This window comes from Pseudonaja textilis, chromosome 13 (assembly GCF_049901715.1).
Source record: "Pseudonaja textilis isolate UNSWEBS1 chromosome 13, rPseTex1.2, whole genome shotgun sequence".
Lineage (NCBI taxonomy): Eukaryota > Metazoa > Chordata > Lepidosauria > Squamata > Elapidae > Pseudonaja > Pseudonaja textilis.
Genome location: NC_142002.1, coordinates 13381100 through 13394619, shown reverse-complemented (window position 1 = coordinate 13394619; position 13520 = coordinate 13381100). Strand labels below are relative to the sequence as shown.

At 41.1% G+C, this 13520-nt stretch overlaps 2 protein-coding genes across 6 annotated transcripts in view; one reads left to right on the top strand and one right to left on the bottom strand.

Annotated features, from left to right (window-relative positions):
- GALK2 (galactokinase 2) overlaps nucleotides 1–2941 on the top strand; it is a 46410-nt gene extending 43469 nt beyond the window's left edge. Inside the window, exon 10 of one of the 2 annotated variants that reach the window (XM_026709874.2) lies at nucleotides 2415–2941. In XM_026709874.2, the coding sequence (XP_026565659.2) occupies nucleotides 2415–2622 (208 nt within the window). In that variant the 3' untranslated portion in view covers nucleotides 2623–2941. The remainder of the gene's footprint in view (nucleotides 1–2414) is intronic. The other variant, XM_087941421.1, reaches the window with a different exon arrangement.
- A 3-nt stretch (nucleotides 2942–2944) lies between these two features.
- Nucleotides 2945–13520, bottom strand: part of FAM227B (family with sequence similarity 227 member B) — a 75650-nt gene continuing 65074 nt past the window's right edge. The window contains exons 1-4 of one of the 4 annotated variants that reach the window (XR_015745112.1): nucleotides 7059–7146; nucleotides 5654–5728; nucleotides 4276–4345; nucleotides 2945–3129 (exon numbers count right to left, since the gene is read on the bottom strand). Coding sequence is in view for 1 of the 4 variants with exons in the window: in XM_087941423.1 (XP_087797549.1) it covers nucleotides 7170–7202 (33 nt within the window). In the remaining 3 variants the exon portion in view is untranslated. Of the gene's footprint in view, nucleotides 3130–4275; nucleotides 4346–5653; nucleotides 5729–6409; nucleotides 6546–7058; nucleotides 7203–13520 lie in introns of those variants that run through there. The other 3 variants (XR_015745111.1, XR_015745113.1, XM_087941423.1) reach the window with 3 other exon arrangements.

Genomic DNA, 13520 nt, shown 5'->3' with positions numbered 1-13520 from the left:
ACCATATTCAATTGAACTGCCTGGACTCCCAATTTCCTGTGTGCAGAGTTTGCCATGCTGAGCCACATCATTGCTTGTTGCAGTGGGGCTTCTGTGGAGATCAAAGGCCCAGAACTGGAGCATTGCAGGAAGGCTAAGTTTTTCCCCTGGGCTTCACTTTTTGTTCAGACCTTCTCTTCTTAGCTTCTCCCCTTTGTGGACTTGCCTCCAAAACCCCCAGGGAAGAGAGAAGTTTTGGTTTTCCCATCTCAAGGTGACTCTCTGGTTCCTTTCTATGCCTTTGAGCTACAGGAACCTCCCAATTCCTCTTTTCTCCGGAAACCATTCCATACAGGAAGGCCCTCACGTGAGTCCTTTGTGGAGGGGAATTTCTGAAATGATTTCCAATTTTCAGGTTAGCTCCAAGATAAAAAATAATCATGAAGCAATACAGCAACTAAGTGAAATATCAAGATGAAAATATGGAGTTGAAGGTTTCATTCGAAGAGGAGTAATTTCAGTTTTGGCCTTTATAAGGAAAACCATGACAGACAAAATTCAACACAATGGTTAAAATGCCTCAGATTTTTTTCTTCCGAGCTTCCCACTGAAACCTGGCTGAGGAGATCTTATGACAGGAACTACGCTGCATCCAACCGACCGCTCGTTCTTCACTTTATTTTGAACTTACACAGCGGTTGTTTGTTTTAAAAACACAACTTTATTCTGGCATGTTTCACTGATAATTGAAGGGTCCCCTCCTCTCCTAGTTTTTTATTGTCTGGTTCTGATCCAGGAATAAAACTTACCTAATATAGTAACAATAATGGGCAGCATTTTCGTGCAGAAGTGGTTTTATTGGCAATAATCATTGCCAATTGCTATGTTTAGGCTTCAAGAACGTTTCCAAAAGAGTATGGAGGTTCATTGCTTATGTATCTCGGATTATCAGTTCCTAGCAGCTTTCTTACAAGCTTTAAGATACGAAGAAAAATCTGTGCATCTAGATGCTTTGCAGTTATGCCTAGATGGGGCAAGGTCTGCACAAACCGAAGCTGGATTGCTGGAAGTGCTTGGATTCGTTTTTTCTGGACAAGTCAGTAGCTGCCTTCTCTTAGAAGAGACCAGTGCAAATTCTGAAAGGACGCAAGCTTTGGTCCTTCAACGCTTACAGTAAATGCCCCTACATAAATTCAATTATGGTATACTGCAGAATTTGAGGATCTCTGAAATAAAAGGATTCTACTAGTGAATTCTGGTGACAAATTCCTCTTGGCCAGGGGTGTCAAACTCAAGGCTCGGGCCCCCCAATCTGGCCTGCAGAGCAGCCCTGGAAACAGCCAAGGACTGGCCCGGGGTGCCTCTGCCTGTGAAAACAGAGCTCGGAAGGGCCGCAGAGTTCACGAGGGTTGCAGGCGGCCCTCCCGCGCTCCGTTTTCACTGGGAGAGGGTTGCTGCTGAAAACAGAGCTCGGAAGCCAGCGGTGGAACAGGTAGGATCCCATTGCACAGCCCCCCCCCCCCCCCCGGACACAAGTGACGTCGAACTGGCCATGCCCACCCCAGCCCCCTGAGGTTAAACACAATGCTGATGCGGCCCTCAATGAAATCCTGTTTGACACCCCTGACCGAATTAGGGAAATTAATTTGAATATGCTAATTAGAAACCAAAGCATTAAAATGACACATGAAGAACTCGTTGCAGATCCAGCCATTGACACAGAGGAGCATATGTAAAGCAGCTGGTCAGCAGCTACCTTTTAGGAACCATCTAAAAGTAGGGCAAAATTGGGCTGTTGCAACTTCTAAACTACAAGTGAATCGTTGCAGGTAAATCCTCTACGTGAACGGCAGTCCTACTACGGTGGGGGCTGAGCCACTCACTTAACAAGAATGAACTGGAGGACATCAACGGCCACTGTCCCCATTCCCATTAGGGAGGAAATTAAAAAGCCAATTCTGAGTGCTGGTGGACAGGTAGGTACATAAAAATATCAGAAGAGGGATGAGAGATTAGATGGAGTAAGGGCGAATCTAATCTGGACTGTCCACAATAGTAATGACGTGCCTATAGGAAACCACTTCAGGGCATAGGTTAAAATGTTAACCTACTATTCAGTTTTCTATTAGCTAGTGTTAGAGGCTTAGTGATATTATATAGACATCAAGACTGGCAGATTCGTAGTAAATCAATAGTTCAGATTAGATTACACCAGGCAGTTTAACGTCAGCTGTTCAGAACTGGGTTGCAACCTTCCAGCCACCTGACTTTTTAGCTGCCTATCTGGTTGTTTGTTTTCTTTTGAAAACGAGAAGAAATCTAACCCGCTTCTGTCCAGGATTTGCCAGTAGGGCTCACTGCATGCACAACACGTTCTCCCCTTGATTTATGACTTTAAAAAATCTGCTTTATTTATTTATTTTTTGTTCTTCTAGGCAGTTTGGAGCAGTTGGATCACGCCTGACTGGGGCAGGATGGGGTGGCTGCACTGTGTCAATGGTTCCTGTGGACAAACTGGAAAGATTCCTAGCCAATGTGAAGGAGGCTTATTACAGAAATCATGGCCAAAGGTTAGCCTTGGAAGAAAACAGCCTCTTTGCTACCAATCCTGGCACAGGAGCTGTAATTGTCCTTGAAGCCTGAAGGACGCCACATTTTTCGGAGGACTTTTGTATGCAACAGTAAACAATTCATTTTGCTGTTTTTTATTACATTATAACAAAACAATAGCAATAGCTATTATTAGGATGGGTTTCCAAACTCCCCACCACCACCCCTCAAAAGCGCTATTAATCTTTCTAATGTATTTTTCTTTCTTTCTTAAAATATGCTTCCAACACAATCATCCAAAATGTTGGTTTCTGTCTGGACTTTACAATATAAAACACGATTTGCCAAAATATATTGGTCAAAAAATATTGAAACGAACCAGATTGGAATTAAAGGGGAGGGGGAAAAAGTCCAATGACTCTGTCTCATTCTTTATTGATTCAAAAGTCGGGAGCCTACTTTCGTGCCCAAAGTTTAGTATGCTTCCTTTGGGCGGAAGGAAAAATTCCGTCAACATTCACAGCACGTATCTTGATGTCAGACATCTTTGGCTCCCGATTCTGATCCACAAGAGCCATGACGCTGTATCTTGGCATTGGCCTATTCAAAAGAAACACCAGGAATGACGTTTGGGTGGGATTTTGCCTGTTGCGATGCTGTAACCCGCTCCCCCTTCTCCCCCGACCACCATTCCCCCAGTCATGCAAAGATAACGAGGGGCCTGGAAGCTTAAACATACGAAGAACATGGTTGCAAGGAATTAGATATGTCTGGTTTAATGAAAAGAAGGTCTAGGGATGCCATGATAGCAATGTTGCAGTATTTGAGGGGCTGCCACAGAGGAGAAGGGGAGTGGGGGGAAGGGGATTTTCCAAAACCTGTTTTCTTGTTCTGAAGGCGGAACAAGAAGCAACGAATGGAAACTATCAAGAAGAGGACCAGCCTAGACAAAAGGAGAAATTTCCTGACAATCAGTGAAATGTCTGTGCCTTCGAAAGTTGTGGATGCTCTGTCACCGGAGGTTTTTAGAGACTTTGGGCAGCCATTTGTCTGAAATGGTAGAGAATCTCCTGCTTAAGTAAGGGGTTGGACTAGAAGACCTCCCAGCTCCCATCCAACCCCTTCATTCTGTTATTCAGAAGTTGCAGGGAAGCTTCAACGCAGTGGGATGCACCCAGCATTCTGACTCAGTACCCAACTGTCCCATCTCCAGATGTTAGTTTTTCTTCAAAGGGGAATAAAATCCAGCTAGATCCTGAGGTGAGAAGAAGCACATCTACCTCAAATCTGTTCTGGGGAGCGGTATGAGGAAGAGGAAGGCTTTCCCTCCAGAAACAACCCTACAGACGTAGTTTGGGACTAACAGGTTTTGAACCCACGGAAGAGGCTTTGTTCCACCATACTTAAATCTCCTTGAGTCCTACTACAACCATATGTCAAACAACAGTGCTGTATCCTTCATAAGCAGATCCAAGACTTCTGAGAGGCCCCCCCCTCTGTGGGTTTTACTTTTTACAAGATAAACAGAGACTTCTGTTCAACTTCATTCTGTGATCTGTGATTGAATAAGGACCTAAACTTACTTGGAATATACAAATAACATTATACAAAACTACATGGATTTAAATTTTTGCCAATTTAACATGAATAAAAACTTAGGTATGCGCTCCAGCACATTCTCCATTTCTTAAGTAGGCTGCAAAGTGTATTTAACCACGGAAGACAGTGACATAAAAACTGAATTACCATTTGGAGGAGAAACTGTTCTATTTTCATCCTTTGTTCAGTTGGTTTCGTGGTGATGGTTCCCAGCATCCTAGGTAAAAAATACAGAGCACAGCAAGTTACAAGGAACCGCCTCACTTTTTTCCCTTAAATTCCTCCTCCTCTGCAGCTTGTACCCCATTTGCCCCAATGTGGAGAAGTCAACGTGACATTACATTAAATTCCTAGCAGGCTGGGCGAAAGGTTGCAAACACAGGGCCTTTTCACCATGTTCACTGTGTCCCAGACACACGTCTGTCTTTGTACACAGTATTTCTCTGAAGGCTTAATATCAAATAAAAGCAGGCTGTTTGCTCGTATGAAATGTTTAACGTGGCGAGAGAAAAAATATGGATTCACCATCATCAGAAGTAAAGCATCCCATTAAAGCATCCATATATCCATTTTTTTTAAATTACATTTTTGAAAAAGGAATGAGTTAAGGCAGTGTTGTTCTCAACTCTCTTAGCAACTTTAAGAAGTCTGAACTTGAACAGCTAAAATTCTGGGAGTTGAATTTCACACTTCTTAAAGTCGGTGAGGTTGAGAACCACTGGCTTAGAGAAATTGGTGCATGAAGATTTGCATCCTGTATATGTTTGATTGCCATTCCACTGCCTGTTGGCTGAGGGAGAAAGTAAAAACCCCTGGCCTAGCCAGGGACGGCTGACGATAGCTCCTCCTGCCCCCCAAAATCTCTTATGTGGCCATGCCACTCGTGGTCTCTCAGCCTGTGAAAAGACCCGAGGTTCAGGAACCATGAAACTGTAATCTTAGTTAATTATAAACAAATAAATAAATGTTTAGCCTTTGTTTTAAATCACAAACCATTCGAAGGGCTCTGGCAGAGAAATTATTCGTGTATAATAATAGTCTAAATCAGCGCTTCTCAAACATTTTGGATTCAGGATTGATTTTGTGTTCTTAAAAATGTCGCAGGACCCCAAAGCTTTGGTTTTCTGTAATTGATATCTATTGCTGTGTACTCTTTAGAAATTCAAACTGAAAAAATATTAAAATATATGTTTGAGTTTGCGGACCCCCTAAAAGGGGCTTGGGAATCCCCAGAGATGCCCAGGCCACATTTTGAGAAGGCCTGGTCTAAATAAATGGTCCCTGGAAAAAGTTAAATTTATTGGGGATTATGAACAAGGAAAGAAGGGGTTTTTCAGTACACTTCTAAAGGTATCCGAAGTTCTCCTCTTCAGCATCTTTGCATTGAAAACAAAAAGACTAACTTTAGTTGATAAATAACCACCAGATGTCATACGTTTTGAAGGACATGATGAATTTTTTCCCAAAGGATTTTCCATTTTAAAAGAGTTGGAATATTTATAAAAAAATAGTTTGAAAAACAAACCTTCTGAACTTCCGGTCAGCTCTCTCTCTCTTTTCTTGTAACACCATTAGTTCTGCATCACATTTGTGTTCAAAACTAGAAAGCAAAAACTCATCATGTGATATATTGGAAATGTAGGAAGGAACAAAAAAAAAATTGGTTTTTGTTTTGTTTTTAATGATACTAATTTTCTCCCAATGGACTTTCCTTTTAGAGGAGCAACGATACAAAATGCATCATCATACAAATTTGGAAGATCAACATTCTGCAAATCATTTCTTCCAGGGTAAGCCAGAAAGAGTGACATTAACAGCTTTCTCTTGAGAACGGTCGGCTCAGAGTATTGCATTAGACATCTGTTAGACATTATTCAAAAATGAAGGGCAGTTGCCAAGGGTGACCAAAGTTACCTGGCTGTCTGGAAGTTTTTTGTTCAAATTTACTGTTCCTCCAGAATGCCGCATGCACAGATCACTTGATCTAGATTTCGTTAATTTGTTTTCCCTTTTAAAATTTCACCGCGGCGAATGCAGAAAAGCATATGGCCGTAATACACTGAGTCGATTTCAATTTGAAATGCACCGTGCCTGCTCGTTCGCAAATCCCAGAGGAGCTGCGGTTTCGCAACATGTGTACGCACTAGCTTAGGAACAAAAAGAAGAAGAAAAAAGCAGACAACAGAGAGTAGAAACTCCTGGTAAGGCAGGGCAAAATCAAGATAGTGTGAATCTAATTTGTCCCGTGCCCTCAATTTGAAATCTCCAGGTCAATACCTACTCAGTAAAATTATCCTGCAGTTTCCTCGAAGTCTTTATACTCTTGTGAATGACATCCATGTAAGTTGGAAAAAGGGGTGTGCTGATGTTCTGGTCAAGGGAAAACTTGTATTATTTTCATTTCTTGCAAATGACCGATGGCCTGGAGCAACTGTTGTACACGGGTCTGTTCTACCTGGGATTCATGAAGGACAGGTGTGTCTTTTGCACCAAGCCCGGGAGACATCCTAAGAGGATGAACAGGTTTGCCAGACTAATGGCGCACTGAGTCAAAGACCAAACCCTTGTACAGGGTAGTCCTTGAACTATGACCACAAGGGAGCCCACCATTTTTGCATTGCTAAGCAAGACGTATGTTAAGTGAGTTTTGCCCCATTTTACGCCTTCTGCAGCCGTTAAGCGATTTATATGGTTGTTAAGTGAATCCGGCTTCCCTTGCTCATCAGAAGGCTGCAAAAGGGGGAAATCACGTGACTTTGGGACATTGCAACCGTCATAGGAGCCAGTTGCCGAGGGTCTGCATTTGGATCATGTGACCATGGAGATGCTGCAACGGTCTTAAGTGTGACAAACGGTCATAAGTCACTTTTTTCGAACCTGTTGTAACTTGGAATGGTCACTACATAAAACAACTGTAAGTCAAGGACTACCTGGAAAGTGATACCCCCTTTTTCCAAAGACGAGTAGCATTCTGAGGGGAACCGAGTACAATCACTCTTTGATTTCTGTTTCCTTCCCTTGGCTTCTGTAAGAGTGAGTATCTAATGGTAACCAGGGTTCATCTCTTGATGTAACTGCAGCACCAATATAAATAACGTAGGATTCAAGAACAAATTGAAGGTTAATGTGGACGATTCAGGCCTACTGTATACAGTCGGTACCACAAGCCGGAAGATAATCTGGGCATCAAAGTTTTGCATTAGCTGCAGTTACTACTAGAATGTATCTTTTAATTGACTCATGGCATTGTAAAGCTGTGAGAAAGTATTCTGACTCAACCATTAACATAGTAGCAAAAAGCTTTGGAGGAAAAATCTAGAAGGAAGGATACATTTATTGGAAGTGCAATTTATTAACTATATTAACGATGTCTTTTTTCCTAATAGATTACCATTTTCTGTACAAATGTCATGCTTGGCAACAAATATTTAAGACGGATCTTTAAAATAGCTCTTAAGAGCTCACAAAGAGTATCTGGCTCCCTTTTTGTTTAGGGGGAAAAATCAACTTTCTATCCCATATTAAATATATGGTTTTTTGTTTCTGAACCCTGCATTTCTTTTATTTTTTTTAACTGCAGTATTTTTCTTTTACGTTTTGTTAGTTCATTAAAGAAACAAATAACAACCCCAACAAGTAGGTTCCAAACATTTTTAAAAGGGCACTTCCACATGCAACATTTTAGGAATCTAAATGAGAAGAACAAAAGCATAGGTCACTCAGACCAAATTCTTCTTCCTCAGGAGGAAGCATATTGACCCACTGGTCGCATTCCTGTCCTTAGACATCCCTTGCTTTATTCATTTCTTAAATTTATATGCTGCCATCTCACTCTGAAAAGTGACTCTGGGTGGCTTACAATTAAAATTAGGAATAAGTGAAACTCTTTTTAATCTACAAACTGAACCTTCCAATAAATTGAACTCCACCCTAAATTGATTGCGTTCTAATTTGCAGTTCAACCTGACCTCTGACCAAGGCTACCTCAGTATGGAATCCTAGTTTGTTCACTCATATCTAATTCCACATTGATTCTGGGTCTTTAGAACCTTCTATGGCACCAATGAATGATGGACCTCATCCATGCCCACACTTTGCATGGTTTTCCCTTTCTGGTTTCATGCGAAGTTACTGAAAAGGATAGGAAACCAAATATACAGGTAATGTTTTCCCATTTCAGGACTGCCTGCCTTTTGTTGGGAAAGTCAAGACCTTAGCGGTTGCTGGAGAGCAACAGATATGGCCAGCAAACTCAATTCAGGTCCTTTGGTGAAGAGGGCAATAAAAAATGGTACCTTGGATAGCTCCAACTAAGCTACTAGTGCTCCCCTCTCAGGACAACAGCGGGAAGTTTTAGCCATTTTTCAACTTCCACCAAAGCTGAGTTGATTGAGGGACCACAGTTGATCTTCCACTGTCTGATTTAGAAAGAAATGCCCTGAATGTCAAACTATTGGCCTATCCTTCCGGTGATTCCAACCTCTTATCATCTTTTGAAAGGGACGTAATAATAAATGTTACCAGAAATATCAGTGAATGGCGTACCATTCCCCTGTATCAGCTAAGCATTGCAGAAAGGTAGCCTGTTTAATGGTCCCCAATGCCATCCTTGTGGTTCTATCCCCAAATATAAAGGATTGACAGAAAATCAAGGCTGGGGAAGTTCTTCAATCACCTTACTTGAAGAAAGAAGCTGACTTTCTCTTCAACATTCCTATATAGATAAATTAACAAGTTAATTGCCTCATGCATTCCTGTCGATTGTCTCATGGAATTCTCTCAATCTAGCACAGGGTCCTCTTCAGCAAACCTTGTTGAAAGACAGCAATAGTATCCGAGCATGAAGACCAACATAAGGATCAAGATTATTGAAGTAATATGGTGACTCTGTAAACCGCTTAGAGAAGGATGTAAAGCACTATGAAGCGCTATACAAGTGCTATTGCTATATGAAGGGATTAAAAATCATAGACCCCTCCAGAAAGTGACTTGTTTACAAAAAAGGTAGAAACAATAGTCTTGCATTATTCCTTCTGCCCCAAAGTAGGTGATATCAAGTAGTCTTCAGTTCTTTGAGTAAAGTTACCAAGTTTCTTACTAATTTATGATCAAGAAATGCATCTAACTCAAATGGATATTTTTTTTAATATGGAAGGGTTTATTTTCCTACCAGTCTTACATTCCAAACCACTGCATTTCTCGAGGGTCTAACTTTAACACAACAGATTCCTGAATATATTTTATTGGGGTGATGTAATGTTTGAAATTATAGCTGTTTGTGTCAATGCAATGTTGGAAGATCCACGACATTACTGGTTTTCAAATGATTCACTATTTTTTTTTTTAATCTTTGCTGAATCAATACATCTTTCTAAAGGATGTGATGGAAGCCCTGATTATTAATTCCTCTGATATTTCTTATGTTCAAGGGTTAACTTAACTAGTTCTTATGGAAATTAGTTATTGCCTAATATTAGATAACATAGATTTTTTTTTCCATGTTGAATTGCTGGAATAAAAACTTTGAGAAGCAATCTGGTCTGGTACCTAACTCAAAGACCTCTCTTTCTATTGGAAAGCTTTTTAATCGGAGTACATGTTTAGGAGATGACCTGGGATTAGCCTGGGGGAAGGGTAATGCATGTTAATCAGTCTCGAGTCCCTTTGCACCCACAGGTCCAGCCTACGTTGAATTCCATTAACTCTTATCTCCCGCCAATTTGCTTTGACTCTTAGTAGTTCAGATTGTCGTAGAGAGCTGTATATATATATATATATATATATATATATATATATATATATATATATATATATATATATATATATATATATATATATATATTCATTTGAACTGCCTGGACTCCTGATTTCCTGTGCCTGATACATGTACTTCCTCTTCCCTTACCACTTCTCTCCACTCTCCCTCTCTTGTCTCTTCTTGGGTTTGATAAGCACAGCCCAGGAAGGTTGGCTACAACTGGCCTCCATTCTATCTTGAGCTCTACAAGGAACCGTGAGGCACAGCCCTGCTCCAAACCCCATCCATTCTATTTCATTCTCTTCCTTCCTCCTCCCCACGGCCTAATCGCATTGCCCTAGGAAAAGAATAACATTTTCCTCGGATTAACAAAACTTTTTCTGAAGATATGTGTGCATGTATGTGCACACTGTGAATACTTGGGTAGGTTTGCTTTTAAAAGCCAGTATCGATTAGAAGTGGGATTTTTGATGTGGGGATATTGTCGTATGAAAAGGGCTACTGGCAGACTGAAGAGCTCTAGCTTGAAGAGAGAGAAAATGTGGAGAAATGTGTAACTTTAGTTGTTCTGTTCTGAAAAAAAAAATGTAGTTCAACTTAATTCAGCCAGAAAGTCTTGGCAGTAAGTTTGGATGGAAGAGAGACGATTCAGAACACAAGTTTCCAGAAAGGAACGATGTAGATACAGAGTCACAAGAAGAGAAAAGACTGAACTAACTCATGATTTTCCCCCCTTCCCGTATCTGTCGAGAAACCAACCTGGAATATACCCTGTTCTACATCCTCTTCCGTCTCTTAGGCTTTCCCCTTTACGTTTTGTTGGTCTCTAGAATTTGAAGGGGTGGGGTGGGGGGAGAGAAGGGAAGCTAACTGAAATCTCACCAAAAGAAAAGCTCAAAAGTGCCTTTTGACAATCATTACAATGCAAGCAAAGCAAAGCACGCAATTTGTAAGCCAAAAAGGGGTTGGTGGAGAGTACTTGCTGTTCCAGATATACTCATAAAAAAGTGTCTAATTGAGATTGAGGAGATGTAGAGCGCTGAACAAAGAAAACATCACTGGGTTTGATCACAGAATAACTTTTACAAGGGTGTCTGTGCGGGCATTTAAAAAAAACAAAAAAGCCAAGACGGTCATGATGAGCTAAGATCCAACTTTTTTTGTTTTTTTTGTTTTAACATGGGAAAAAAGGACAGGGCTTTGATCACGTGGCTACGGATTCCACCTTGTCATTTTTAAACCCTCTCTGGACACTCCTGAATTTTTAGCAGGGACTGAAAAGTGAGAAAGAATATGTGCGTTGATGTTTGTGTGCAAAAGAGAATGAAAGCTATACAGAGACAAAGAGAAGGGAACCACAAATGGTTAGTTTCATATTAGGCATTGGTGGTTGTTGTTTTTTAGCCTGGGTAAGAATAATGCTTTTATCTTTTGTTTAGGAGAATGTATAGATTCGTTCACTTGTTGTTTGTAACATCTGGATATCCTTCCCTCTATAACTGTCCTGTTCTGACCAAGACTTCCCAGACCGTAACTACACACATGCTTATTTTAAAAACAAGACTTATTTTACCTATTTTGTTTTCATTCCCATCTGGAATTAATCTCAAACAGTCCCTCGAGATAAGCACCCACCTTTCTTTTCTGTGAAGTGCTGCCAATAACAAAAGTATCAAATGAACTAGAAGAAAAACCAACCAAAGTACAAAGAGCTTCAAGAATGAATCTGAACCGAACGAGTGACTTTGCTTCCTGCAAAGGTTTCGTCACCTTGGCCTGTCCTTTATACCTTATGGGAGGGGCAATCACCTCCCAGCCTTACTCCTGAATTGCCCCTTTTGTCTCAGCTGCTCTTGCCTTCTAGCAGCTCTGTGTAAGCGCGCACTGGGAACAGGCTCCCCTGGGTCCTCTGCCTCGCTGCTGTTAGGCCCCGGAGGCAGCACCCCACTCCCAGATGGTCCTGGCCCCATCTCTGCATCAGTTGCAGGACCCTCGTCCGAGTCCTCTCCAGATTCCCTGTCTGGTCCCCGTTCTTCCCCACTGTCCGATTCCACTGCTGGCTGTACTAGCTGCCGGCGAACCACAACATGTCCCTCACCGGAAATATTTTAAAAGCACACACAGTGGCTCAATGGTTAAGACTCTGGGCTTGTCAGCTGGAAAGCCAGTAGGCCAAGTTTGAGACCCGAGCGCCATGCGACAGGGTGAGCTCCCATCCTTGCTCCAGCTCCTGCCAACCTAGCAGTTGGACAGCATGCAAATCATCCCCTTTTAATGACCCATAATCTCTTGCGGGATCAAATCTAGGCAACTGAATGGAGCTGTGTGTTTACTGGCTGGATGCCCTTCCTGTCACCAATGCAGAATTATATTCAGCAGATATAATCTCAATGTGCCAAGAGAGGGAAATATCTGCCTCTACCTAGGATTGAACTCATTCAAAAGCATGCAGATGCAACAGTGGTGGTATTCAAATATTTTTACTATCGGTTCTGCAGGCGTGGCTTGGTAGGCGGGCAGGGGAGGGATACTGTAAAGTCTCCAGTCAGAGGTGGTATTTGCTGGTTCTCTGAACTACTCAAAATTTCCACTACCAGTTCTCCAGAACTGGTTAGAACCTGCTGAACACCTCTGAAATGCAAGCAGATGAATAGGTACCACTTTGATGGGAAGGTAACACTGCTCCGTGATGTCATGCTGGCCACATGACTGCAGACAGTGCTGGCTCAATGGCCTTGAAACAGAGATGAGCATTGTCCCCTAGAGTCAGCAACAACTAGCAGAGTAAAATCTGCAGGGACTCCTTTATATAAAAGGAAGGTATTAGAAACATTTTTAAATGCTAAGAATGAAAAAAAAATTTAATAAAAAAAGTGGCACAATTAATAATGGAGAAGAAATAAGAAACAGGTCTTTGTGGGGAATACCTTAATAACAGAGTTCCTTGAGGCACATTTTCCTTGTTGTTTCTACAGCAAATCCTGGAAAACTTATATTTATCTTATTTTGAAAAAAAATGTCTTGACACAGATCATGACCTTACTTGATCCTTTTCCTGAATGATCACCGTTCAGAGAAATTTTCTGCTTCTATATGTCCTGTCTGTCTCTCCTTCAGTTTGAAAAATCTCTATTAATTTTCTTTATTTTTATATATCTCCACTGTTAACCATTTTATTATTTCTAACTGCTGGCCTTATGACTCAAATAAAGAATTGAAGCAGAATTAAATGTTCTGAAAAGGATGAGGAAACTGAACACGTGGATATAAACTTTGGAGACCTCCCAAAGTTGCCGTTAAACTATAATATTTAATGTAATATAAAGCAAACATTCTTGAATGCTTGAGTAATCCTGTTAATTTAATTTAATTTAAATCCTATTTGTTTTCTGTTCTAGCGCCACCCTTTTAGGGGAACATGTCTCCAATGTGTCTCTCAAAAACTGAGTGTAGCCCTCCATCTGAAAAAGGTTTTTTGGGGGGATGATTTATGTATTTCACTGAAAGATTATCCCATGGCTTGGAATCAGTTTCATATCAAAGAGTGATAAGACTTCTCCTGTGAAGTGCATGAGACAATGAACTTGTTATTTTTTACTGGGACTAGATCGTTCTGGAAATGATTATGTATGAA